The 24,924-nt window shown below is 57.5% G+C and overlaps 1 protein-coding gene across 1 annotated transcript in view; it reads left to right on the forward strand.

Moving 5' to 3' along the window:
- Shank1 (SH3 and multiple ankyrin repeat domains 1) overlaps nt 1-22,963 on the forward strand; it is a 43,648-nt gene extending 20,685 nt beyond the window's left edge. The window contains exons 16-25 of the mRNA XM_076838124.2: nt 4,077-4,159; nt 4,388-4,512; nt 5,011-5,146; nt 5,417-5,497; nt 6,059-6,082; nt 6,301-6,369; nt 6,771-6,889; nt 16,190-16,286; nt 17,292-20,388; nt 22,246-22,963. Coding sequence (XP_076694239.2) covers nt 4,077-4,159; nt 4,388-4,512; nt 5,011-5,146; nt 5,417-5,497; nt 6,059-6,082; nt 6,301-6,369; nt 6,771-6,889; nt 16,190-16,286; nt 17,292-20,388; nt 22,246-22,963 — 4,549 coding nt within the window. The remainder of the gene's footprint in view (nt 1-4,076; nt 4,160-4,387; nt 4,513-5,010; nt 5,147-5,416; nt 5,498-6,058; nt 6,083-6,300; nt 6,370-6,770; nt 6,890-16,189; nt 16,287-17,291; nt 20,389-22,245) is intronic.
- The last annotated feature ends 1,961 nt before the right edge of the window (nt 22,964-24,924 follow it).

Below are 24,924 nucleotides of genomic sequence, written 5' to 3' on the forward strand. Positions count from 1 at the left end.
TGTTTGCCACTTCTCAGCATGGAGAAGGGGGCTGGCCTCCCTGTGTGGGGGCCTCTGGGCTTGCTGTGGAGATGCCCATGGATATGGGTACACGGGGAGGGACTGAGCACCGGAGGGGCGCCATGGACAGCCGCGGGCGTGGGGCTATGGGATTCTGAGTGTGTGAGAAGGACCTCCGCGTGGGGGTGGGGGAGTGGACACCGCAGTCTCCGCGTGTAGGATCCAGGGAACAGGAGCTGGCCGCCGAGCTCCAGAGGCCTCTCAGGGACGCCGAGGGATGGCCTGGGGGAGAGCGCTGTGCCAGCTCCTGACAGGCAGGTAGTCCGCACCAGAGAGCGTAAATGGGGTGCAGTGTGGGTAGCACATGTGGGGGAGGGGAAGGTGGAAGGGCCTGAGTAGGAGCGGGAGGGACAGAGCGAGTGGGGGTGCTGGAGTAGGGAGTGGATGCTGGAGCATGGGGTGTGTGGAGTGTGCAAAGAAAGGAAATGGGGTACAGAGGGAATGCGGGAATGCGAAGAGGATTTGGGGGTGGGGATCTGGGCAGCCTGGAGAGCAGGGAAGAGGACGCAGGGAATGTAAATGAATGCAGCTGCGAATAGAGCTGCGGAGGGTGCTGGAGGGTGCTCGGTGGGTGCTGGGGAATTGAGTTGAGGATGCAAGGAGGAGAGCTTCCCATGGATGAACCGGTGGGGTGCAAAGTAGGAACTGGGGGTGATTTAGGGGACACATACAGAGGAGGCCAAAGAGGACGATGGAGAGATGAGGCTAAGGAAAGCAGGGAGAGGTGGCATGGATAGGGTGAGGAGGTCACAGGAGCCTGAGGAGGACATTTTGGGGAAGGGAATGTGGGAGATGGAAAGATGGTCCCCTGGCGTGGGATGAGGGTCTGCAGAGGGCTGTGCAGGCTGGTGGAGTGGTTAGGGTGAGGAGGAACTGCAAGATGGTATGGAGTGAGGTCAGGGGGAGGGGACAGGAGAGATGAAATACAGAGTTGCAGGAAGCTGGGGGACAAGAGGGCAGTTGAGAAGTTGGCGGGATGGGGGCCACCACAGATAGCAAGGGCCCATGTGACCCAGTCATGAGAACGAGGAGAGAGATCCCTTATGGGATTCAGAGGTGGGAATTGGGAGGGAAGGACAGAGGGATGCTGTGGTGATCTGGGGGTGTTTGGACACTTAGGGTATATGGATTATTGGGACATACTGCTTGTGGGAAGTTTAAATCATGGCTTCCACACTTTTTTGTAGCTGGCGTGATCTTGAGCAAGTTTTTTCTCTGTGCCTCAGTTTCCTCATCTGTAAGATGGGAACAATAACAGCTAATGCCTCCTAGGACTGATGTTAGGATTAAATGAATAGATAAACGTGAAGTGCTTAGAACAGTGGCATTTAGCAGTTCGATACGTGTTACTCGCTGTGTGGTTGGCATAACTTGAGATAAACTTTAGGTGCTGGAGGACATTTCCTGGTGATTTTGTGTATGTGCTCAAGGTATTTCGGTGCAATGGAGTAGAGGGTATTATTACTGCAGTGGCCCGGGTATTTTCTTGGATATTATTGAATGTTATTCACCCTGTGAGTTCAGGCAAGTTACTTAACCTTTGTTTCCTCTGTTCCCTCACCTGCAGAGTGGAAATGGTACTTACGCGTACCTCACAGGCTGGTTGTGGGGGGACATGTGAGTGCTTTGCCTGTGAGGGGCTTTATGTACGGCCTGCCCATAGCAAGTGCCTCTTGGTGTATCAAGCATGGGGTTTTACTGATTATGCTGTGGGACGGAGGATTCTGAGGCTTGTGGATGGAGAGTGAGGATGGTGTGGGGCAGGGGAAAGGTGGGGGAGGGAGGGGTGAGAGGTATGAATGAAGGAAAGAGGTAGTGCTGCTGGTGAGGGATAAAGGGTGCTGATGGGCACTCTTGGCTGCGGGCGGGGCCTGGAGAGCTGGAAAGGATATGGGAGTAGCAAGGACATAAGGCTTGGAGGAGGTTGTCAGGTTGGGGGCGGGGCAAAAATGGGGATGAGGATGTCACCAAATGCATGGTCAGGAGCAGGCAGCCCTGACCTCAGAACCAACTTCTGCTGACCCTGCCTCCCCACTGTACCTGCGCCCAAGGCTTCTTGACCCCTTGTCCTTCCTGTTCCCCTCACCTGGCCTCCTTCAGCCCTTCTCTCCCATCAGCAGCTCCATTAGCTGCAAAGGTGGCCAGGCCCTGGGCTGCATAGAAGATCAGGGGGGAGGAAGACATGGTGGGTGTGGTGTGGATGTGTTGATTGGACCAGGTTGAACTCTCCAGCAAGGGCTGCGGCTCAGATGTGTCTGTGTGTACATATGTGCTGTCGAGCACATTGAGGCGCGCTAAGGAGGGTGGAGACGGGCTGGCAGTACACGTGCACATGCTGAACACGGTTGCTGTGATACAGATGTATAGATTTTACAGTGGAACTCGTGGGGTTCATGGGAGTATACAGGGGTGCCTGTGGGGGTGATGCCAAAATACACTAGAAGCACATTGGGTTTTATTGGCATGTGCTGGGATGTGTCAGGGGGTGTGTTATGGGAATACACTGAGATCGGAGTGAGGGGGAAGTTATTATTGGAGCATACTGGGATATGTGGGGGTGTTACTGAAATATACTGGAGTATTCGTGGAGGGCTGTTTTGCTAAATCTGTGGGGGTAGGTAATTGGGGAGCACGCTTGGCTATTATTGGAGTGTGCTGAAGCTGCATGGATGTTACTGGGGTACGCTGAGGGGGTCTGGGCATTGTTGGCATATCTGAGGACGTGCAAGAGGAACAGTGGGGAGGGGCTACAAGTATGCAGTGTCTCCAGCCCCAGTTATTACTGAAGGATGTTTGGGGCCAAACAGGTGTGCATTCTGTGGCTCTTAGGTATTCTTGGGGGTTCTGAAGGGAGTGGTCTGGGCCCAGGGTGTTTGAGCATTCTTGATGGACCTGGGGTCTTGGTCTCCCTGGAGGATGAGCTGTGCATTGCTGAGGTATACAGTAGGGGGATGTTGGAGTTTGGGACAGTGGTCTGAGCAAACCTGCACAGGCAGGGATATAAATGCAAAGTCTTCAGTTTAATTGATATTTACTGGGTTTGTGAGCATTGCCCAAATGTACTGGTGGGACTTGGTGGCTTTCCTGAGGACTGTCAGCATATTCATGGGGAGTTCACATTTTACTAGGGCATACTGATGGCATTCAGGGGATGCACTTGAGATTTACCAAGGCCTAAAGAAAGCCCACTGGAACTTTCTACAGCGGTGGAAATGTTTTGTTCAGCACTGTCCTGCATGGTAGTAGCCACCAGCCGCATGTGGCCACTGTGACTGAGGAACTGAATGCTTTTAGTTTTGATTAACTTTCATAAAATTAGTCACATGCAGCCAGTGGCTGCCATATTGGACAGTTCAAAACAAGCAGAGTCCCACTTGGCTTGGGGACCTCAGGAAGTGTTACTGTAATGTATATATAGTAATGGAGTTGAGAGGGGTCTCGTCAAAGGACGTGTCATTGTAACTTAATACCTTGATCCCAGGATGGTGAACAGGTCCCACTAAACACAGGCTTTTGCCAGGCACTGTGCCATGCACCATGCATGTTACTCACTCTGAATTCCCTCATGACCCCATCAGGCAGGGTCTGTAATTATCCCCCATTATAGGTGAGGAAACCAAGGCACAAATGGTTAAAGTCATGGGCTCAAGGTCACAGATAGGAAGTGGCTAGCAGGGACCCAAGCTAAGCTCTGTGGGTCTCCGGAGGCTTCTCTCCCCAGCCCTCTGCGTTCCTGGTGCACAGTGGGCCCGGTAACTACTTGCTGAATGGATGGGTGGCTGGATGCATGGATGGATGAATGAGGAAAGAGTGAGTGGGAGAGAGAGCACTCTGGGCTCTGAGGGGGAGGCCTGTCAGGGCTGCTGCCAGCACATGCACACGGAGAGACATCCCAGGAGGTGCCGTGAATGGTCCCGGAGCAGAGCAGGGGCTGGGGCACCGGGTTGCTGGGTGGGGCGCCAGCTTTGTATCTCATGATCCCTTCTCCACCCCCATCCCTCCTGCCTTCCTGCCAGCGATTACATCATTAAGGAGAAGACAGTTTTACTGCAGAAGAAGGACAGTGAGGGGTTTGGGTTCGTGCTCCGGGGGGCCAAGGGTGAGTGCCGGCCGGGGAGGGGCTGGGAGCAGGGCTCTCTACCCAGGAAGCAGGGCCAGGGTGGGAGGCATGGAAAGAGAAAGGGACCCCACCCCTCCCACCACCCCACCCTGGGGTGCTGGTCCCTCAGCTACGGTGAGGCCTCCGTGACTTGGGTCTGAGCCCCATCCCCTGCTTGGCCTCTCCACCCCCTCCCCTCCGACCCCGCCGGCTCCTCCCTGTCTGCAGCGCAGACCCCCATCGAGGAGTTCACCCCCACCCCGGCCTTCCCGGCGCTGCAGTACCTGGAGTCAGTGGACGAGGGCGGCGTGGCATGGAGGGCTGGACTTCGAATGGGAGACTTCCTCATCGAGGTGAGTCCTGCCACCTCTCTTCCTGGGGCCATGATGACAGGCCCCTAGTCCCCTCATAGTCCACACCAAGATCTGCCTGCCCAACTCCAGAGTCTCCTCTGGCACCAGGCTTCCCAGTTCCCTGGCCACCCCCAGCCACAATTCCATCTGAAGTCTCTTCTGAAGTGTCTTGAAAGAGTGGCACAGAGCTGTCTCCAACACACGCGCATGCATGTGTGTGTATGTGTGCGCGCGCGCGCGCACACACACACACACACACACACACACACTCTTCTGGGAGATGAGAAGGGGACTGGGATGAATAGGGTACGCAGAGCCTCCTCCTGGACCCTGAGCCAGGGAGTTCAGGAAGGGGGTAGGGGCCTGGCCAGGGCAGGAATGGTGAGGAGGTTCAGAGGGAGGGGAGAGTGGTGGACGGGGACAGGGCAGGGTAGGAGGCCACTTTGCTGGGATTCTGAAGCTGAAAACAATCCTCCCTCATCCAAACCTGTGCCACAGGTGAATGGGCAGAACGTGGTGAAGGTCGGCCACCGACAGGTGGTAAACATGATCCGCCAAGGGGGCAACACACTGATGGTCAAGGTGGTGATGGTCACCAGGCACCCGGACATGGATGAAGCTGTCCATAAGAAAGGTACTTCGCACACCTGCATGGCAAGGCCTGGGCATCTCACAGATACCAGATCAAGACCCTCAGGAGCCTTCATGGCTGGTCCCCACCACCCGAGGCCTGCACTTTCCCAAGGCTGCTTGTTCATGACCCTTCTGGGGACAAAAGGAGGCAGGGAGGGCTCAGCATGCCGGAGGTGCTGTTCTCTAGCTCTGGGAGCAGTGTGGTGGCAGGAAGTCATGGGGTCTTGTCCCCATGGTTCTGATGACTCCCACCCCCACGTCGCCTTTTCAGCACCCCAGCAGGCTAAGCGGCTCCCGCCCCCAGCCATCTCCCTTCGTTCCAAGTCTATGACCTCAGAGCTGGAGGAAATGGGTGAGCCTGAGGGGCTGCCGGGGCTGAGGGCCAGGGAGGGGTGGGGAGGGGGCTGGACGGTCCCTCGAGTTTGTTAGTGTTGTTAGTGATCAGGGTCCTCGTCCTCCTTCTGTTCCCCAATCTATGGGCCAGACTCTGTGGCCTGCCTGTGTGTCGCTGGGAAGGGCTGTCTGAGAGAACGCGTTCCCCTGTCCTCTTGTATCTCTGTTTCTGTCGGGATCTCTCTTAGGGTCGATATGTGTCCCGCTCTCTGCGGGTCGCTCTTTCTTTCCTTCAGGCCTCCCTACATCAGTGCCACCTCGCCCCCACCCCATTCTCTCTCTCTCTCTCCTTCCACTGGCACCCCCCAAATCCCAATAACACAGGAGAGCGAACCCCTCCTTCCAGACAGGGCCCATTGGACCCAGGGGGGTCCGGTTTCCGCCGCCGTCAGGGGCGGGTCGGGCATCTGACCACCCGCCACCCGGGGCCCTGAGGGAGGGGGGCGTTCCAGAGAGGGGGCCCTCGCCTCCCCCTGACGTCCTAACTCTTGGCTCCTCTACTGCCTCTCCCCCGGGCTAGTCTCCCCTTGGAAGAAGAAGAGTGGTGAGTGGGTACAGGACTGGCGGGAGGGCCCCTGTCTCCCGATCCCGCCGGCGGACTCGCCCCTCCCTGACCCCCGGCCCCTCACTACCCCACTCGCGCTTGCGCAGCCGCTGGCCACACCCACCGGCCTGCACCTGCTAGCCACGCCCACGGGCCGAGCCTGCTCCGCCCCGTCCGCTGGGGCGCCCTTGGGCTTCATCTGTCTCCTTTGCCCACAGAGTACGAGCAGCAGCCTGCGCCAGTGCCCAGCATGGAGAAAAAGCGGACCGTGTATCAGATGGCTCTCAGTAAGATGACCAGCCCTGCTCCGGGTCTGCCCGCGTGCCCCACCCCTCGGCCCTGCTGGGCGCCACGTTCACTCTTTCTCCCCGCGCCCTTCAGCCACTTCCACTTAGCGCTTGTCTTGTACCCCAGCCAGGCCACGATCTCACCCCTCCCCTCTGGCTGCCGCCCGCCCCCTCCCCTGAGGCTCTCCTACTCTCTGCCTCACTCTTTCCCATCGCCGGGTCCTGCCTGCTGCGGGCAGAGGTGTCTCCCAGCAGGACCGGGGTGGAGGACAGCAGCCCTTTCCTGGTTCCTTCACAGCGCTGTTCGGGCTTCCCCCACTCCCGCGCCAGCTCTGCCTTTGTGGCGGGGTCTGAGCCAACTTCATCTCTCTGTCTCCCCACCCACCTTTGCCTCTGTCTAGACAAACTGGACGAAATCTTGGCGGCAGCTCAACAGACCATCAGTGCAAGCGAGAGTCCTGGGCCTGGCGGCCTGGCGTCCCTGGGCAAGCACCGACCCAAAGGCTTCTTTGCCACCGAGGTAGGCAGCCTGGGGTGGGGAGGAAACAGCGGGGTGCACGTGCCGCCCTGGAGCCTCTTTCTTCTCCCCTTCCAAAAGGCTTCCTGACTGCCTGTGCTTCATGCCAGCCCTGGAGGGACATCACTTCCTGGGTCCCCTCCTTTCTCCCCACTTTGCTGGCTCCCTTTCTCTCTGCCCGTCCTCTTGCCCCTCATTCTCCCGCAAATCCAGTCTCTCATAGCCTCTCTCCTGGCCACTCCTGCTCCTCATGTTAGTTCTCTTGTCCTGCCTCTCTCTGCTCCTCGGGGGTCTCAGGGAAGGCAGAATGACATCATAGATGGAGATCCTGGCATAACAGCTGCTCAACAAGTGGTAGTTGTTGAAATATTAATCATTAAGCCAGGCACGGTGCTACACACTTGTCGACCCAGCCACTTGGGAGACTGAGGTTGGAGGATTGCTTGAGCCCAGGGAATCAAGGCCAACCTGGTCAACACAGTGAGCCCTCACCTCCAAAAACATATGTATGAATTATTATTTTTGTCCCTTCTCTGCAGCCTTTCCCCACTAGAGGGTGACCTCTGGAAGGTGGCTGTTGATCAGTTTGGGATGCTGTTTTTGGCAAAGATGATCTCATTTGTTCCTTAGAATCACCCTGTGCGGTACATACGCTTGTTAGCCCATTTACAGAAGCTGAGACTCAGAGAAGGGGACAGGATTCCAACCCAGGAAGTCAGGCCCTAGACTCATAGTCCAGTCTCAGCCTGGATTCTTCTGGAAGGACCCTGCCGGCTTCTAACTGGCTGTGTACTCTCTGAGATGTGCCTTTGACACCAATGTCCTCCCACCTCCAGATCTGACAGTACCTCACCCCACCCTCCACCAGTCACCTCCTGAGGCCACCCACTGCCTTAACTCTCCCTGAGCCCTCCTCCTTCTCTGCCCAGGTCCTGCCCTCTGGTCACACCTACCATCTGGTGGCCAAGGGGCATTTACTCTAGAGCTGGGTTCCTTGGCTTTTAGGGGCCATGGTCCCCTTTGGCAGGCTGACCAGTTGTCTCAGAATAATGCTTATAGATGCAAAATATGTACAATTAAAAAAAGGACAGTTACCCCAAAATAGTAATCAAATTTTTTATTATTACTTTCTTCTTTTGCAGTACAAGAAATTGAACCCAGGGGTACTATACCACGGAGCTACATCCCTAGCTCCTTTTATTTTGAGACAGAGGGTCTCACTAAGTTGCCCAGGCTGGCCTCAAACTTGTGATCCTTCTGCCCCAGCCTCCTGAACTGCAGGGATTACAGGCATGCACCACCATGCCTGGCTTAAAATATTTTTAAAAGGCAAAATTTGTGATATCGTAATATTGGTCCCATTTTGTCAACACAAGATCTGGTGGTGGATCTTAACTACTCTAATTTCAAAATCATGAGGAGCATAAACACTATTTTGAGAAATGCGTACCACTGTGATGGGATATGGAAATGTCTGTGATTTCTACTGGGCATGTAGGCGCTGGTCTTGCTGAGACTAGCAGAGTTTGTTGCCTACATCCTTAATTGAGGAAGAGTTGAATATTCACTGGAGGATGTAAAAATAAAGACTTGTAGTTTATTCCTGTCTAAGTGCACAGTCGAGCCTGAAGTCTTCCCATAGCCTCCCCAAGGGTTAGGCCGCATCCTGTAGAGGGTCTCATACTTTCACGAGATTCAAGAACTGGCAGCCAATTTTGCCCCAGAAATTTCTGTCCAGTTTAGAGGCAGTAGGTCTTTAGCTACTTCTCAGAGCTTGGGGGAGTGCCTGTAAGCAACAGGCCCTGTCTTTATGCCCTTTTCCAAAGAAGTTTGAAATCCCTGCAGCTGTGAGGCTATCTCCCATGCTCACCTCCCTGCAAGTTCAAAAGTTCAAAAGTGCATGGTCAAGCGGAGCATGGGCCCGGTGGCACATGCCAGTAATCCCAGCGGCTCAGGAGGCTGAAGCAGGAGGATCACAAATTCAAAGCCAGCCTCAGCAATTTAGCAAGGCACTAAGCAATTTAGTGAGACCCTGTGTCAAAATAAAAACAAAAAGGGCTGGGGATGTGGCTCAGTGGTTAAGCACCCCTGGGTTCAATCCCTGGTGCAAAAACAAAGCAAAACATGGCCATGAAAGTCAGGGAGATGTGACTTCAAATCCTGACTTCCTTGGCTAACTATATCGTTTTGGATTATGCTACTTAATTTCTGGGCATCTCACTTTCCTGCTCTGTAAAATGGGGTGAAAGCTGACTGTATTGCTTTTTAGGAGAATTAAAGGAGCCCAACTCCTCGCGTAGCAGGTTCTCAACAAACAGTAGCCTCCCTAGAGCCCGGCTCTTCCTCCCTCTTCTCAGAGATGCTTTTCTATCACCTTCTGATCTGAAGCAAATCATCTCCCCACTTCCCAAAACTTTCACTCTGGGGTTTTTGAAATTTCACATCCAGCTCTGAGTTGCACAGATTCCTGGACCATCATCTGGGAGCATCAGCCAGAATCTAGTCCACCTCTTTTTTTTTTTTTTTTTTTTAATTTTCTCTACCACTTACTGGTTCAATCCTCTTCCAGCCTGAACTTGAAGACAGAGAGCTCTTGTCTTCAGAGCTCATCACCTCCTGTTTTCTATATGTGGACAGGCTTCCAGAAAGTTCTTCCTTATATGAGGCCCAAATCTACTCCCTCTGGGCTCCTAGCTTTTTGTCACTGTTTTCTCTGTCTGTGGTCTTCTTTGCTCACCCTCTGGTACCATCTGGTACCATCTGGTACCAGCAAACTTCTCTCAGGGCAGGAGGGAAGGGCAGGAGAGAGAGAAAGCATCCCCATTTAACAGAAGATGAATAGAGGGCCTCAGAGATTTGAATTTGCTGGCCTTAGATCTCTCATCCAATGTATGTTCAATCGGAGCCAAGGTCCAAGTCCTCTTGACACACATCAGGGTTTCTTGGGTCCTCAGTAATTGAGGGTTCTATATTTGCAAACTTACCTGCTCACTAAAATTTAATTGGAACCCCAAATCAATATCTGTAGGTCTTTCTGTGATTCATCATGGACATGGACAGAGTCGAAAAATTTTCAAGTCACCCAACATGCGTGCTCCTGACTAAGGTGGACTAAGCCAGTGCTCTGCCCAGTGCACACCCCTGTAGACTGGCACCCTAGAGTCACTGATTTCATACCATGGATTTTTTTTTTCATCTTTGTGTCTTTTGTTGGCGATTTCAGTGTTTGAAATGTCCCCCAAGTATAGTTCTGAAATGCCACCTAGTATTTCTAAGTGCAGGAAGGCCGTGATGTGCCTTATGGAGCTTTCTCAGGCATGAGTTGTGGTGCTGCTGGCGGTGAGTTTAATGTTAATCCACAAACTATCTTAAGTAAGGCATGTCTCTACAGGAACACATCCAAACAAGGTGACGTATTGACAGGTTGACAAAAATGCAAATTGACTTTACAGAACGTAACTACCACAGATAACCAGAATTGTCTGTGTTTGGGGCCTGATGACTCTGGGTTGCGGGACCTGTCCTGTGCGTTGTAGGATGTCTGGCAGCGTCCCTGGAAGTTTTCCTCCAGGACTGCCTCCAGTCCACCACGGTCCCCAGAGATGACCCATTGTTGCCGGTTGGGCAAAGCCACTTCTGGTTGAGCACCACTGCCTCACCATTCTGAGGCTAAAAGAGTCTCAGCCTCAATGGACTCCAATCCTGGCCTCCCCATGTTCCCTCCCCCACTCAATCAGGATTTGCTGGTGGGCTGGCACGTGGTGGCCTTTCTTTCCTCAGGCTTCCTTTCCTTCCAGAGGCATTTCAGCCTCTGCTCTCCCTCTGAATGTTCTTCCCTGTGAATCTCCCCCAGGTTAGGGTTAGGGTTAGGGTTAGGGTTAGGGTTCGCAGACCCCAGAAATTCTGTAATTCACCTGTTAGGTGAATGTGCATTTAAATCCTTCTAACTTCATGTGCCACTTTTGGCCACATTACTTCATTTCTCTGCATCTCAACTTCCTCTTCTGTTACATGGGGTCAGAGTGACCTTGCCCATTCTGATGAGGCTTAATGGAGGGTAACTCTAGCATGGCAAGGTGTTGATGAGAGACCCCACTGTGACTAGTGAATATCAGATTAGGGAAAGCAAATCTTACTTTCATTCATTCAGCAAATGCATGGAGCCCCCAGGAAGTTCCCTGAAGCTCCAGTGTGGGGGCCACACTGTGAACTTGGTTACAGGAGAGACAAAATCCTGAGCCTTGAACTAGCCATCTGAGCTCCAAAGACCACCCAGCTGGGCTCAGCCACCAGCCAGTAATGAAACCAGATGCCCACCTGTTCTCTCCCCCTAGAAGTGAAGCTCATGGCGTTCACCTGATTTCTTCTCTGAGTCCTCCTGTTGCTCCTTGTCCAGGAGTCCAGGAGCCTGTGGTCATCTGCCCAGTAGAACCTCTGTTTCTTTTCTCACTCGCTGGATCTGTCCCTAGGTCCTCTCTAAACCTCCTCTTATGTGGGGCTCTCTGCCCCTCTCTGCTCCACCCCACCTGCCAACCTCATCTTTCCTGCTCCAGCAGCCAACATGGAGGCTTCTGCATCTCACTGGCCTCTCGCATTTCTGGGAGTTATTCTCCTCTGTATCTCCACCTCTGCTTCTCTCCCTCTTCATCCTTCGTGTGGACCCCGCTGTGTCTGTACTAGAAGCAGCACTAGGACCTTGAGAGGTTTCATTCCCCAGGACATTGTTACACTCAGCCTAAGGGGTGGGGAGGGAGACCCTTGGCTACAATGGGGGCACAGAGCCCAGGCAGATCAAGGCCAAGGCCCAGGCCATGTCTCCTCCGAGGGATCTGCTGTTCGCCTGTCTGTCCTTCTGCATGGTTTTCGCTTCCTTGGCCACTGTCTCTGCTCTCTGGTCCCCGCAGTCTCTGTATGGGTGCTAGTTTCAGCCTTTCTCTCAACTTAGGTTCTCCCTCTAATTATATTCATCACTCTGGGCTGGTGGCCTGGGACTGCCCCAGCCCTTCCCGCCTCCAGGCCTACCAGGCTTGCCCCCCTGGGCCCCTCTTTCTCCCTGTTGCATTTCATTTCCCCTCCTGTCCCCCAGTCTTTCCCGCCCTCCTGAGCCCCCACCTCTCTCTCTGCCCCTACCTCTCTCTCTGCCCCCCATCTGCCCCTCCATCTCATCCCGGGCCCTCCCACTCCCACGGTGCAGCCTCCTTTAGCCCTCTCAGGAGCTGTATCCTCAGCAGGAGTTTCCCAGCCCCTTGGCAGCCTGTGCCCCAGCAGGAGGGCACACACTCTGCCACGGGGCACCCTCCCTCAGGCCACGGGAGAGCTGGACCCACGGGCCGACTCTTTCTAAGGAGGATCTTGCCCGGCAGCCAGTGACGTCACGGGCCGCTGGCGCACTCTGATTGGCTGCCCCCCTGCGCGGGAGAGGATGCCCTGGGCTTGGTGATGGAGGTGGGCTGCCGCATCTGGAAGCCAGTTCTCCCGGCAGGCTGTCAGACCGACGCCTCCTAGGGTATAATGGCTCCGCCGGACACCTCTGAAACGGACCCTTCTTATATCTTCTTCTCTCCTTCCTCTAACACCTTGAAGGGTCTTTCACTGATCTTCACCCTCTTCAGCCCGGAACACTCTCGGCTCTCACCCTGAAGCTTATCGGTTTCCCTGACTGCTTGGACATCACTCCAAACAGTTCCCAGCTGCTCTCACCCGACCCCCATCTCCCCGACCCCACTAGTCCCCTGGCTCTTCCGGGCACTTCCCCACCCTCCTGCCCTCCTGCCCTCCTCCCCTGCTTCCACCTCCACAGCCCCACGTCTGCTTCAGCATCCTCCCCTCTCTTTCCACCTGTATTTGATCTTAGCATTTCCCACCACCCTGGTCTGCTTTCTCCAATACCTCTTTAATCTTCTCCTCATTCACCGGCTGATCTAGGACAAAATCCTTGTCCCCTCTGATCCACAGCCTCTTTCATGATCATCAGAACAGCCTCATTGACCCCAGCTCAGGAGTTTGAGGGCTTAGGGGGACCAGTGTAGAAAGCAGCCGGCCAGTGGCTCACACAAAGATGTCCCCTTCACCTGCCCCTCCTCTTTCTCTGCACCTCTGAATAATACCTTTACCATTCACAGGGTTCTGCTCCCTGATACAGACAGCCGCAGGAAAGGATGGGAACCAAGCAGGGCCTTTGGCAGGAGAAGAAGTTTGAGCAAGGTTGAGAGACTTGGGTGGCTGAGACCACTCAGTGGAGAACAGAGGAGGGGAAAGTGGTCACAGTGGGGGTGTGCTCGGAAGATACTGTCCTTTTTCCCCTGTGGGAGCTGGCGCTATACTGTTTGATGGGATGTTCAGAAGGACAGGACTGTTTTGCCCTCAGGGCTCACTCACATCTTGCAGTGGGTCTTGTATGGCCTCCAAACAATTCTGCATTTTATACCTATTTATTGAGCACCCACTGCTAGGATCTGAGGTTGTAGGAGTAAACCAGTCAAGTAAAGTCACTTCCTTCAGAGAACTTACATGTGCAGGGTGGGATGGGGCAGAATTGGGTTCTGCTGTATGTGAGAGAAATTTCCAGATCACCGTGGTTTGACAAGGTAAATGCTCAGTCTCTTTCATGTTAGAGAAGTCTGGGGTAGGGATTCCCAGGAAGGTGGCAGCCTTCATGGTAAGGGAGACCAACCGTATTTCTTATTACCCTCTGAGAATCTTAGCTTTGCTTCTGCCTGCAAAGCAGCTGTAGAGCCCAAGAGGGCGGCTGGAGCTCTAGCTGTTGCACCAGCAATTCCAAGTAACAGGAACTTTGCAGGGTAGAAAGGCAAGAAAGGGCACCTTGCTGCCTCTTGGGTTATGGCTAAAGAGATGTCCCAGAAGTGACATACACTTCCACTTACCTTCGTCAACCCATTATATTTTACTGACTTATTTTGTTTATGGTCTGCCTGCCCTTCATGTGGCTGGGACATTTGTTGAATTTGCTGCATCTGCAGCATTCGCATCAGCTCTGGCATGAGGAGGTGCTCAGTAAATATTTGTAGAATGAATGAGACAAACACAGAATCAGGACCAATGCAGGAAGGCAGTGCAGTGACGGGTGGCCCAGACCTTAGGGAGGTCTGGGCTCTACTGCACCAGGGCCACCAGGGCGGTCCAGTAGAATTTCCTGTGATGATGGAAATGTGCCACATCTGTGCCACCCATCATGGTAGTCACCAGTAGCTGTGCCATGGAGAGACTGAAATTTACATCTAAATGGTCAGTGACTACCCTGAGCCTACATAGGCGCCCAGGAGAGCCAGCCAGCCAGCATGGAGAGGAGTCTTCCCAAGCAGAGCAGCAGTTCAGGGAAAGGCTGCCCCAGGCAGAGGGGCTGGCAAATGCTAAGGCTCTGAAGCAGGAAACGCAGAGGCTGGATCAAGGGGAAAGGAGGGGCCTGGTGGCCACCCAGAGTCCTGTCCCAAAGGCGGGAACTTTGTCCTGATCCAGTTTTCTGTCTCTGCACTTGTGGTCTCAAAAACGGAGAAGGGAGGCATCTGGGGCCACCAGGCAGAAGCTGGGAGTGTGCGCCAGCAGGCAGGTGGCTGGCTGGTTCTCGGTCAGTCACCCTCATTTAACCCGTGTTTGTGGAGCATCAGGCAGGGGAGAGGGCTGCCCGTGGCTGCCCTCAGGCAGATTTCTGATTTTACTTCCCCGAGCATTGGGAACTTTGCCTTTGTGAGCCCCTCCTATATTCCATGCTTATGTGGGTACAAAGGCAAATACAGTTGGCCCTCTGTACCCTCGATTTCCAAATTCTACAGATTGAAAATATGTGGGGGGAAAATGGCCTCTGTACCAAACATGTGGTTTTTCTTATTACCCTCTGAGCAATATTAGTAGAGCAACTCTTTACAGAGCTTTGCAGATAATCTAGAAATGATTTGAGGTATACAGGAGGATGCACCTAGGTTGTATGCAAATACTGTGCCATTTTAGATAAGGGACTTGAGCTTCCATGGGTTCCGGTACCCATTGGGGTCCTGAAACCAATCACCGTGGATACCAAAGGACGACTGTTGGTGGCCTGTCTTCCTTTTGTTCCTTCTGCTTTTTAAAAGACATTAAAACACTTCCCCTAGCAGTACTGTGGCCCTAGAGCTGGTAGCTCGAGTGCCGGGAGAGGTTGCCCTGCCTTCAGGGAGCTTCTTGTTAGAGGCTGGTTCAGAGAGCAAGCAAGTGAACTAGGTCATTTCAGATGAAGACAGGCGCGACAGCGAAACATGGCAGACAGCTGTGGGCCAGGCAGAGGACTGTGGGGTGGAGGAGTCAAAGATGAAAGAATGGTGAGACCAGGGGGAGGACAGGCTGCAGGGAGAAGAGCCAGGACTTGTCAGTTCTAGGCCAGGACAGAGCTGGGGTGTTGGGGAGCAGAAGAGGTGGGTGTGCTGGGAACAGAGGGAACAGGTGAGAGATGCAGGCGAGGGCTGGGTGACAGAGGGCGTCTTAGCGTGGGTCATCTGGAATGGGAGCCCAAGATGGTGATTCCCGTGCTGGCCGTTTGCTATGGTGGAACCTTCAGAAAGTGACGCCAGCAGACTGGTCCCCGCTGGAGTCTCTCTTCAGCCTGATCCCACAAGGAGCTCTGGAGTGTGAGCTGCACCCGGGAGCCAGACCTGCCTTGTACCTGTGCCTTACTAGTCCCTCCTGGGCACTGCTCTGAGAAGCTGGCTCCCTGGGGAACCTGCGATTCTCTAGTGCTGCCAGCAGGAGCCGCCCACAGGAGGGGAGCTCGAGGGGAGGGGTCTGCAGGGCCCCAGCAATGCCTCCCTCAGAGGGCCGTGCAGACAGAATTGGGAATTCAGATCTGCTTCTAACCAACATGGGATGCTGCTCCAGGAGTCCAGGCGGGGCAATTGCGTGCCCTGAATTTCTTCTCAAAACATCCCTTTGACTTTTGTATGACCAGCAACCCAGAAAGGGGTGTGGGGATAAGTAGGGGCAGGAGTAGGAAGAATGAGGTTCCTGCCGCCCTCCAGGTGAGCGCCAGTGGGGACATGGGCACAGGAAGTGACGGCAGGAACTGTGCAGCTTAGTGATGGTAGCGCCATGGGTTGGCTGCTCATCTGCTCTGTTCTCCGTCCTTTCTCCCCCTGCCCACACTAAAAACTTTGCCCTGACTTAGATGTGTTTCCACTTCTCCCCAAGGTCCCCCCCGCCCGCCTGTCGAGCTCTGGCAGAGGAATGCGGGGTGGTTGTGTGGACAGCCGGGAGGCTCCATGCCCTGACTGACTCTCCTCTGCTCTCTCCTCTCTCCTGCTGACTGCCGCCCCAAAGTCAAGCTTTGATCCCCACCACCGCTCCCAGCCAAGTTATGAGCGTCCTTCTTTCCTGCCTCCGGGACCTGGGCTTATGCTCCGGCAAAAATCCATCGGTATGTCCCTGGAAGGGTGCATGTGAGGGACATGGGGTGGGTGGCTGATCATTTACGTGTCAAGCAAGGGCGCTTGGAGATGTTTTCTACTTCCACATGTGACCACGTTCTGTCAGGTCTGGCAAAGAGCTCAGACTTTGGAACTGGGGAAGTGCGGTGTGAATCCTGGCTCCTCTCCTGTGTGACCTGGAACAGGTGGCTGCTCTGGGCTTTGGACTCTGCATCTACAAAACAGGACATTTTTGCATTCCTGGATATAGGATTAGTGCTCAGAAGAGAGGATGGGGCCCTTAGACAACTGGGAGTTGAAAACAGGTTGGGAGGAAGGCAGATGCGGGATGGGAAACAGGTGAGAGGGTCAAAGACAGTCCTGACAGTCCATGAGCAGGCAAAGACCCAACTCCTCCAAGCTTCCCACAGTGGTTTGCCCATTGGAGCCAGCTGTTCCCCAGCGTCCAGTGTTCACAGTCTCCCTGAGTCTTGCATCTTTGAGGTCTGCCTGTGTCTGGCTGTGTGCCCAGTGCTTTCTCCATCACTTCTCTTAAACATTGGCTGCACCCTGCGCATTCTACCTGTATAATCACAGGTCTGAGGCGCTGACTGCATTTCCTTCCTGCATATACATGAAAAGAAGCACACACTACCCCCATAATCACTGCGATCCCTTCCCAGCTTAAGCTACTTTGGCTCACCCCAAGCCACCACCAACACACCACAGCCTTTCTGCAAATTAGAAAAAGGCGCCCCCTCATGGCTCCAGGAGGAAATTCAGATGAATTTCGCCCCCTGCCCGCTTCCTCCCCCTGCTGTTTGTTGCTGCGCAGTGCACAACCTGTATTAATTGCAGGGGTTGGGCTAATATCTGAAATTTTAAGCATGTGATACTAGGTCATCGTTATCATCATCATCATCACCACCATCCCTACTACTGCTGCCTTCTATGGGATAGGGGAGCGGGAGACTCCTGCCCCTAGGCCCCATCCTGGATCCTCTCTGTCTCCCTAGGGGCTGCAGAGGATGATAGACCCTACCTAGCACCCCCAGCCATGAAGTTTAGCCGCAGCCTGTCTGTGCCTGGTTCGGAGGACATCCCCCCACCACCCACGACGTCCCCACCAGAGCCTCCCTACAGCACACCTCCGGCCCCCTCCACCTCCGGCCGCCTTACCCCCTCCCCCCGGGGTGGCCCCTTCAACCCAGGCTCAGGTGGACCCCTCCCCGCCTCCTCCCCCGCGTCCTTTGATGGACCCTCCCTTCCCGACACCCGCGTGGGGGGCCGTGAGAAGAGCCTGTACCACAGTGGCCCCCTCCCCCCTGCCCACCACCACCCGCCCCACCACCACCACCACCACGCCCCACCCCCCCAGCCCCACCACCACCACGCCCACCCCCCTCACCCCCCAGAGATGGAGACCGGTGGCTCCCCGGACGACCCCCCTCCCCGATTGGCTCTGGGGCCCCAGCCGAGCCTGAGAGGCTGGCGGGGCGGCGGGCCCAGCCCGACCCCTGGAGCCCCGTCCCCTTCACACCACGGTAGCGGGGTCGGGGTCAGCAGCTCCACCCAGGCCCCGGCCCTGCGCTACTTTCAGCTGCCACCCAGGGCGGCCAGCGCGGCCATGTACGTGCCAGCCCGCTCCGGCCGTGGCCGCAAGGGCCCGCTGGTCAAGCAGACCAAAGTGGAGGGCGAGCCCCAGAAGGGTGGCCTCCCGCCCGCCCCCTCGCCCACGTCCCCCGCCTCCCCGCAGCCGCCGCCAGCCGCGGCCGCGCCCTCCGAGAAAAACTCCATCCCCATCCCCACCATCATCATCAAGGCTCCGTCCACCAGTAGCAGCGGCCGCAGCAGCCAGGGCAGCAGCACCGAGGCCGAGCCCCCGACCCAGCCCGAGGCAGCCGGCAGCGGCGGCGGCTCCTCGCCGAGTCCCGCCCCGGCCGTGTCGCCCGTGCCGCCGTCTCCCTCGCCCGTGCCCACCCCCGCCTCGCCCAGCGGCCCGGCCACTCTAGATTTCACCAGCCAGTTCGGAGCGGCCCTGGTGGGGGCGGCCCGGAGGGAAGGGGGCTGGCAGAACGAGGCCCGCCGGCGCTCCACGCTCTTCCTGTCCACCGACGCGGGGGATGAGGACGGCGGCGACGGCGGGCTGGGCCCAGGGGCGCCCCCGGGGCCGCGGCTGCGCCACTCCAAATCCATCGACGAGGGCATGTTCTCGGCTGAGCCCTACCTCCGGCTGGAGTCGGCGGGCGCGGGCGGCGGCGCGGGCTACGGGGGCTACGGAGCCGGCGGCCGCGCCTACGGGGGCAGCGGGGGCAGCAGCGCCTTTACCAGCTTCCTGCCCCCGCGACCCCTGGTCCACCCGCTGACCGGCAAGGCCCTGGATCCGGCCTCCCCGCTCGGGCTGGCCCTGGCCGCCCGCGAGCGGGCGCTGAAGGAGTCCTCGGAGGGCGGCGGGGCGCCCCAGCCTCCTCCCCGGCCCCCGTCGCCGCGCTACGAGGCCCCGCCGCCCACCCCGCACCACCACTCGCCCCACGCCCACCACGAGCCAGTGCTGCGCCTCTGGGGGGCCTCGCCGCCCGACCCCGCGCGCCGGGAGCTGGGGTACCGGGCAGGGCTGGGCAGCCAGGAGAAGTCCCTCCCGGCCAGTCCACCGGCCGCGCGACGCTCCCTGCTGCACCGCCTGCCCCCCACAGCTCCTGGGGTCGGGCCGCTCCTGCTGCAGCTGGGGCCCGAGCCCCCGGCCCCGCACCCTGCCATGAGCAAGGCCTGGCGGTCCGGAGCCCCAGAAGAGCCCGAGAGGCTGCCCCTGCACGTGCGGTTCCTCGAGAATTGCCAGCCGAGGGCCACCGCGTCGGGCGGACGGGGGCCCCCGTCGGAAGACGGGCCCGGAGTCCCGCCGCCCAGCCCGCGCCGCTCGGTGCCTGCCTCCCCCACCTCCCCGCGGGGCGGCGAGGAGAACGGGCTCCCCCTGCTGGTCCTGCCGCCGCCCGCTCCTTCGGTGGACGTGGACGACGGCGAATTCCTTTTTGTGGAACCTCTGCCTCCGCCTTTGGAGTTCTCCAACAGCTTCGAAAAGCCAGAGTCGCCTCTCACGCCTGGGCCTCCGCACCCGCTGCCGGACCCTCCCACCCCCGCCACTCCCTTACCCCCGGTGCCACCCCCGGCGGTGGCCCCCGCCCCTCCCACCCTGGACTCCACCGCATCGAGCCTGACGTCCTACGACAGTGAGGTGGCCACACTGACCCAGGGGGCTCCTTCAGCTCCTGGAGACCCCCCTCCACCAGGCCCTCCGGCCCCAGCAGCACCGGCTCCCCCAGTCCCTCAGCCGGGTCCAGACCCTCCACCAGGCACGGATTCTGGTATTGAGGAGGTGGACAGTCGGAGCAGCAGTGACCACCCCCTGGAGACCATCAGTAGCGCATCCACGCTGAGCAGCCTGTCTGCTGAAGGTGGTGGGAGCGCAGGGGGTGGTGGAGGTGGCGGGGGTGGGGCCGGTGTGTCCAGTGGGCCCGAGCTTCTGGACACCTATGTGGCCTACCTGGACGGCCAGGCCTTCGGGGGGAGCGGGACTCCTGGCCCACCGTACCCCCCACAGCTCATGACTCCCTCTAAGCTCCGGAGCCGGGCGCTGGGGGCCAGTGGAGGGTTGCGGCCTGGCCCCAGTGGGGGCCTGCGAGACCCTGTCACCCCTACCAGCCCCACCGTCTCGGTGACAGGGGCTGGAACTGATGGGCTGCTGGCCCTGAGTGCTTGCTCGGGACCCTCGACAGCAAGTGTAGCTGGGGGTTCAGTGGCAGTAGAGCCAGAAGTCCCACCGGTGCCCTTGCCAACGGCCTCCTCCCTGCCTCGGAAGCTGCTGCCCTGGGAGGAGGGCCCGGGCCCACCACCACCACCCCTGCCTGGGCCTCTGACCCAGCCTCAGGCCTCAGCCTTGGCCACAGTAAAAGCCAGCATCATCAGTGAACTCAGCTCCAAGCTCCAACAGTTTGGGGGCTCCTCGGCAGCTGGAGGGGCTCTGCCCTGGGCCCGGGGAGGCAGCGGGGGCAGCGGGGACAGTCACCATGGGGGACCCAGCTACGTGCCCGAGAGGACCTCCTCCCTGCAGCGGCAGAGGTGAGCATGGGCTAGTGGCTGGCAGGAGAGGCCAGAGAGGCCCATGTGGGTACCAGAGTCCCTCTAACCCAGAGCTGTGTCCTTTTAGGGTCTCTGGGTGACAGAAAGGAAATAGAAACGAGGCTGGGTTGCAGACCTGGCCCTGAAGATGCATGCCTTCCCAAGTGCCTAGGACTTCCTCTCAGTGGCCCCTTTGGCCTCCTCCATCCCCGCCACAGCCCACACCCCAGGATGAGACTCAGAGCGGCTTGCTGAGGTCTCTTTCCTTGGTGGGGTCAATTCCTCTGACAGTCCCTGGAATCTCCTTGAGATCTGTGGTGTGGCTCAGGATGTGATGTTTGGGGGCACAGTGGTTACAGGTGTGGCTCTGGGGCCCAGTTCCTTGGGTCCCAGGCCCGGCCCAGCCCTGAAGCGAGGTGATTTTAGACAAAGGAATTCCACCTCTCTGTAGAAGGGGGCAGCACAGTGCCTGCTCAAAAGAGTCTGAAGTGGGCCACTGTTAGGAGATGGAGGAGGACAGGAGCCTCTTAGGAGCCCGGCACCGTGTAGGTGGGTAAATACGGGAAGATGCCCAAGTTTCCCCCAAGAGCCAGTCTGAACCCATCAAGACCTCTGAGCCTTAGGGAAAGTGGTTACTGTCCTGATTCAGACCCAGGGAGGGAGAGAGAGCTTAAGAGTGGCATCCATCCCCAGAGCGCACTGGACTTCCATTTGAGAGTTGGGGATCATCATGATTAACATGCAAGTGTGGTTTATTAGGCCATTGAGATTCTAAAGCAATTCACTCGTGATTCTTGAATATTCTGAGTTGAGGAGAGGACACTTTATTTAGCCAACAAATGCATCCCTTACGATGTATCACCTGCCATGTGCTGGGTACCATTCTGGGTGAGGAGGGCTCCAGAGTGGACAAGGCAGGGCACAGACCCCACAGCCCACAGTCTAGTGAGGCTGTGGGGGGGGGGACGGCACAGAATGATTTCAACCATCCTTAAGAAAAATAAAATAATGGGATGGTTATAGAAGGTCTCTCAAAAAACAGGCAAGAGGAGCCGAGAGTGGAGAAGGGAAGGGGCCCATCACCAGGCTGTCTGGGGAAAGAATGAGCTACCCAGAGGGAACAGCCATTCAAAGGCCCTGAGGTGGGCCTGTACTGGAGGGAGGTAAAGGGATGAGGGGAACCTAGTTCTCCCCTTGTTTCTTCTCTCTTTCATCTCCCTCTCTTCATCTCTCTTTCTCTCTCTCTCTGTCCCCTGTCCCCATCCATCTTTCTCCCCTGAATGCCCACCCTCTTTTTGTTTCTCTCTCACTGTCTCCCTGTCTTCCACTCTGCTATGACTGGCCATAACCCGAAAGGCAGTATAGAGTAGTGGTTAAGAGCTCAGACTTTGGTGCCATATAACCGGGCTCTGCCACTTCCTGGCTGTGTGTCCTTAGGCAAGTTACTTAACCTCTCTGTGCTGATGATGATGATGATGATGATGATAATAATAGTAACCTGCGTCAGGGCTGTCGTGGGGATTAAATTGAGATGCAATATAGAAAGCACTTAGAACGATGCCTGGCACACGTGAGCAGCAGTGAGTGATGGCGATTATTATTATTATCACTTAATGTCTCTTTTTCTTTCATCTCTTGACTGTCACCCTGTCCCTGTCCTCTCCTCTCTCTCTCCCTTCATTTCTGTCCTGACGTCCATCTGACCCCTGTGCTCCTCCCATCTCTCCCTGCCTCTCTTCTCCACCTCTCTACCCACCCTCATGTCTCTCTCCCTATATCTTGACCTCTGCCTCTCTCTCACCCTGCCCTGGCCCCCTGCGCCCCTCTCCTCCACCCTGGCCCCTGGTCATCTTCCAGGCTCTCCGACGACTCCCAGTCCTCCCTCCTCTCCAAACCAGTCAGCAGCCTGTTTCAGAACTGGCCCAAACCGCCTCTGCCACCACTCCCCACTGGAACTGGCGTGCCCCCTTCGGCAGCTGCAGCCCCAGGGGCCACCTCACCCTCGGCCTCCTCCTCCTCCACGTCCACCCGCCACCTCCAGGGCGTGGAGTTCGAGATGCGGCCCCCTCTGCTCCGGCGGGCCCCCAGCCCCTCGCTGCTGCCCACCTCGGAGCACAAGGTCAGCCCTGCGCCCAGGCCCTCGTCCTTGCCCATCCTGCCTTCTGGACCCCTCTATCCGGGCCTCTTTGACATCCGTGGCTCCCCCACCGGAGGGGCAGGAGGCTCTGCTGACCCGTTTGCCCCTGTCTTTGTGCCGCCACACCCGGGGATGTCCGGGGGCCTTGGAGGAGCTCTGTCAGGGGCATCCCGCTCCCTCTCACCCACCCGCCTGCTTTCGCTGCCCCCGGACAAGCCGTTTGGCGCTAAACCTCTGGGGTTCTGGACCAAGTTCGATGTGGCCGATTGGCTCGAGTGGCTGGGCTTGGCTGAGCACCGTGCCCGGTTCCTGGACCACGAGATCGATGGCTCCCACCTGCCCGCCTTGACCAAGGAGGACTATGTGGATCTGGGCGTGACCAGGGTGGGCCACCGCATGAACATTGACCGGGCTCTCAAATTCTTCCTGGAGAGGTGATGGCTGGCCTGGACGGACCAGCCCGTCCACAGTACCCTTGAGCCTGCTGGCCTCCTGACCTCTGAACCCTGACCACCATTCTCTCCCTGGGCCAGGGACTCTGCTGAAACTGCGCCCTGCCCTAGTCTCCCAAGGCCTTGGGCCACCAGGTGGCCCTGTGCAGGCCGGACACTTTGCGCCCTACAGGAGGGGGCGGCTGACACAAGACTGTTGTGACAGGGGGCGGAGGGGGCGATGGAAGAAAGGACATGGGGATCCAGAAGGAGGGAAGGGTCGATTCTGGGGGGAGGGGTCAGATAGAGCCATAGAGGGTCAGCCCTGAGCCTGACTGGATGGGGGCCTGACTCCCAGGCCACAGGGGAAGGGGGCACCCTCAGATTCCACCACCTGCCGCCTCTCAGCAGCCTTCCCACCTTGCCGGCCCCAGCCTCCCTTGCCCCTCCCCTGCACACACGGCTGCCCCTCCTGCACGCGCGCTCCATTGCACGCCCACTCGCCTCTACCCGCTTCCCCGGGCTGCAGTTTTGCACAGATTGGCCCTCTCGCTGTCTTGCACACTCGCCTTTGCGTCCAGGCTCCGGGGCCCCTCAGCTGTCAGACACCCTGTTTTCCTGGCACATGTTGCGTTTCGCTCCCTCCTCCGCTCTGCGCCCTCCGCTCTGACTCTGCTCACACTCTTCCGCTGGGTCCCTCTTGTGCACACCTCACTTCCTACAGCCTCAGACCCCTCAGCCTCTCTGAACCCATGATGCAGACACACGTGGGACACACCTTCCCTGCCCATCCAGACCCCACACCCCGCCCCCACTCCCTGGGAGCCTTCTCTGCTCAGTCCTAGCATCTGTCCGACTGTCCGTCTGTCAGTGCTCTCTCGTGCAGCCCTCCGCACACAGTTACCTCCATTTGCTTACGTCGAAGCACTTTCTCTTCTTTATCATGAACCCCCAGATTGTGACTCTACCCACCTCTTCCTCCAAGTGGCACTCTCACCCCTCCACTGCCACTTTCTCCCTCAACCTCTTGCACTGTCACTTTTGCACACTTGCTTCACAGAACTGTCTCTCTCACAAATGCTCACTCCCCTCCTCTTTGCCAGGCCCCATTTCCCTGCACCCCTCTTGTCCACCTCCACTCTTGACTCTCACACACCCTCTTGCACACTCGCCGTCACGTGCACCCTCCCCTGCGTCCTCACTGTTCCCCGGGAGCCTCTTCCTTCTGTGATGCTTTGCACCCGGGGACCTGCTGCACCCCTCTGCCTTTCCGCTAATGCAGCTCCCAGGAGAGCGTGCACTGCCCCCTCTTTTTGTTTGCACACCCATCTCCCCCGTTCTGGGCTGCGCTGCCCCTCCTTCTCCTGACACCCTTCTCTTCTGCTCCTGCCCAGGCACAGCTCTGTGGCTGTTCTCATGCTCTGCGCCCCTCCTGCGCTCCTCACTCCCTGGAGAAAGGCCGGTGCTTGCCTGCTCCTGCTCACCAGGCTTCTCACCCCTCCTCTGCCGCCAGCTCCCCTTCTCTTCCAGCTCTCTCCCCTTACTCTCCCTGCCCTTCCTGGGCCACCTGTCCCTCCGTTTTGCACGAGGATCCCACTCTCCTCCTACCCTTCTCTTCTCTCCTTTCTCTCCCCCTTCTCCCTCCAGCATGGCTGCTCCGTCCCGCACGCTTCCCCTTTCCCCTTATTCCTGGGGCTTGGGAATTTTAAGCCACCCCTACCCCTTGGAAGCCCCCTCCCCTGCTGTGGGTAAAGGGGGGAGGGCATAGCCCTCAGGTCCCCCCCACCAAGTTCAGCTGCCAAAGAAGGGAGCTCCCCCTCCGTCCCCCAAGCCCATTCCCCTCTGCTGCCCCCTACCCCCGAGGGGGGGGGGCGCTCCGCCCATGAGGGGAGGGGGCTGCCCCCTCCCCTCACCACGTCAGGGATCTGCGGGGAAACTTGCGGGAGGGTCGTGGGAGGGGGGAGGGAT

This window comes from Callospermophilus lateralis, chromosome 18 (assembly GCF_048772815.1).
Source record: "Callospermophilus lateralis isolate mCalLat2 chromosome 18, mCalLat2.hap1, whole genome shotgun sequence".
Lineage (NCBI taxonomy): Eukaryota > Metazoa > Chordata > Mammalia > Rodentia > Sciuridae > Callospermophilus > Callospermophilus lateralis.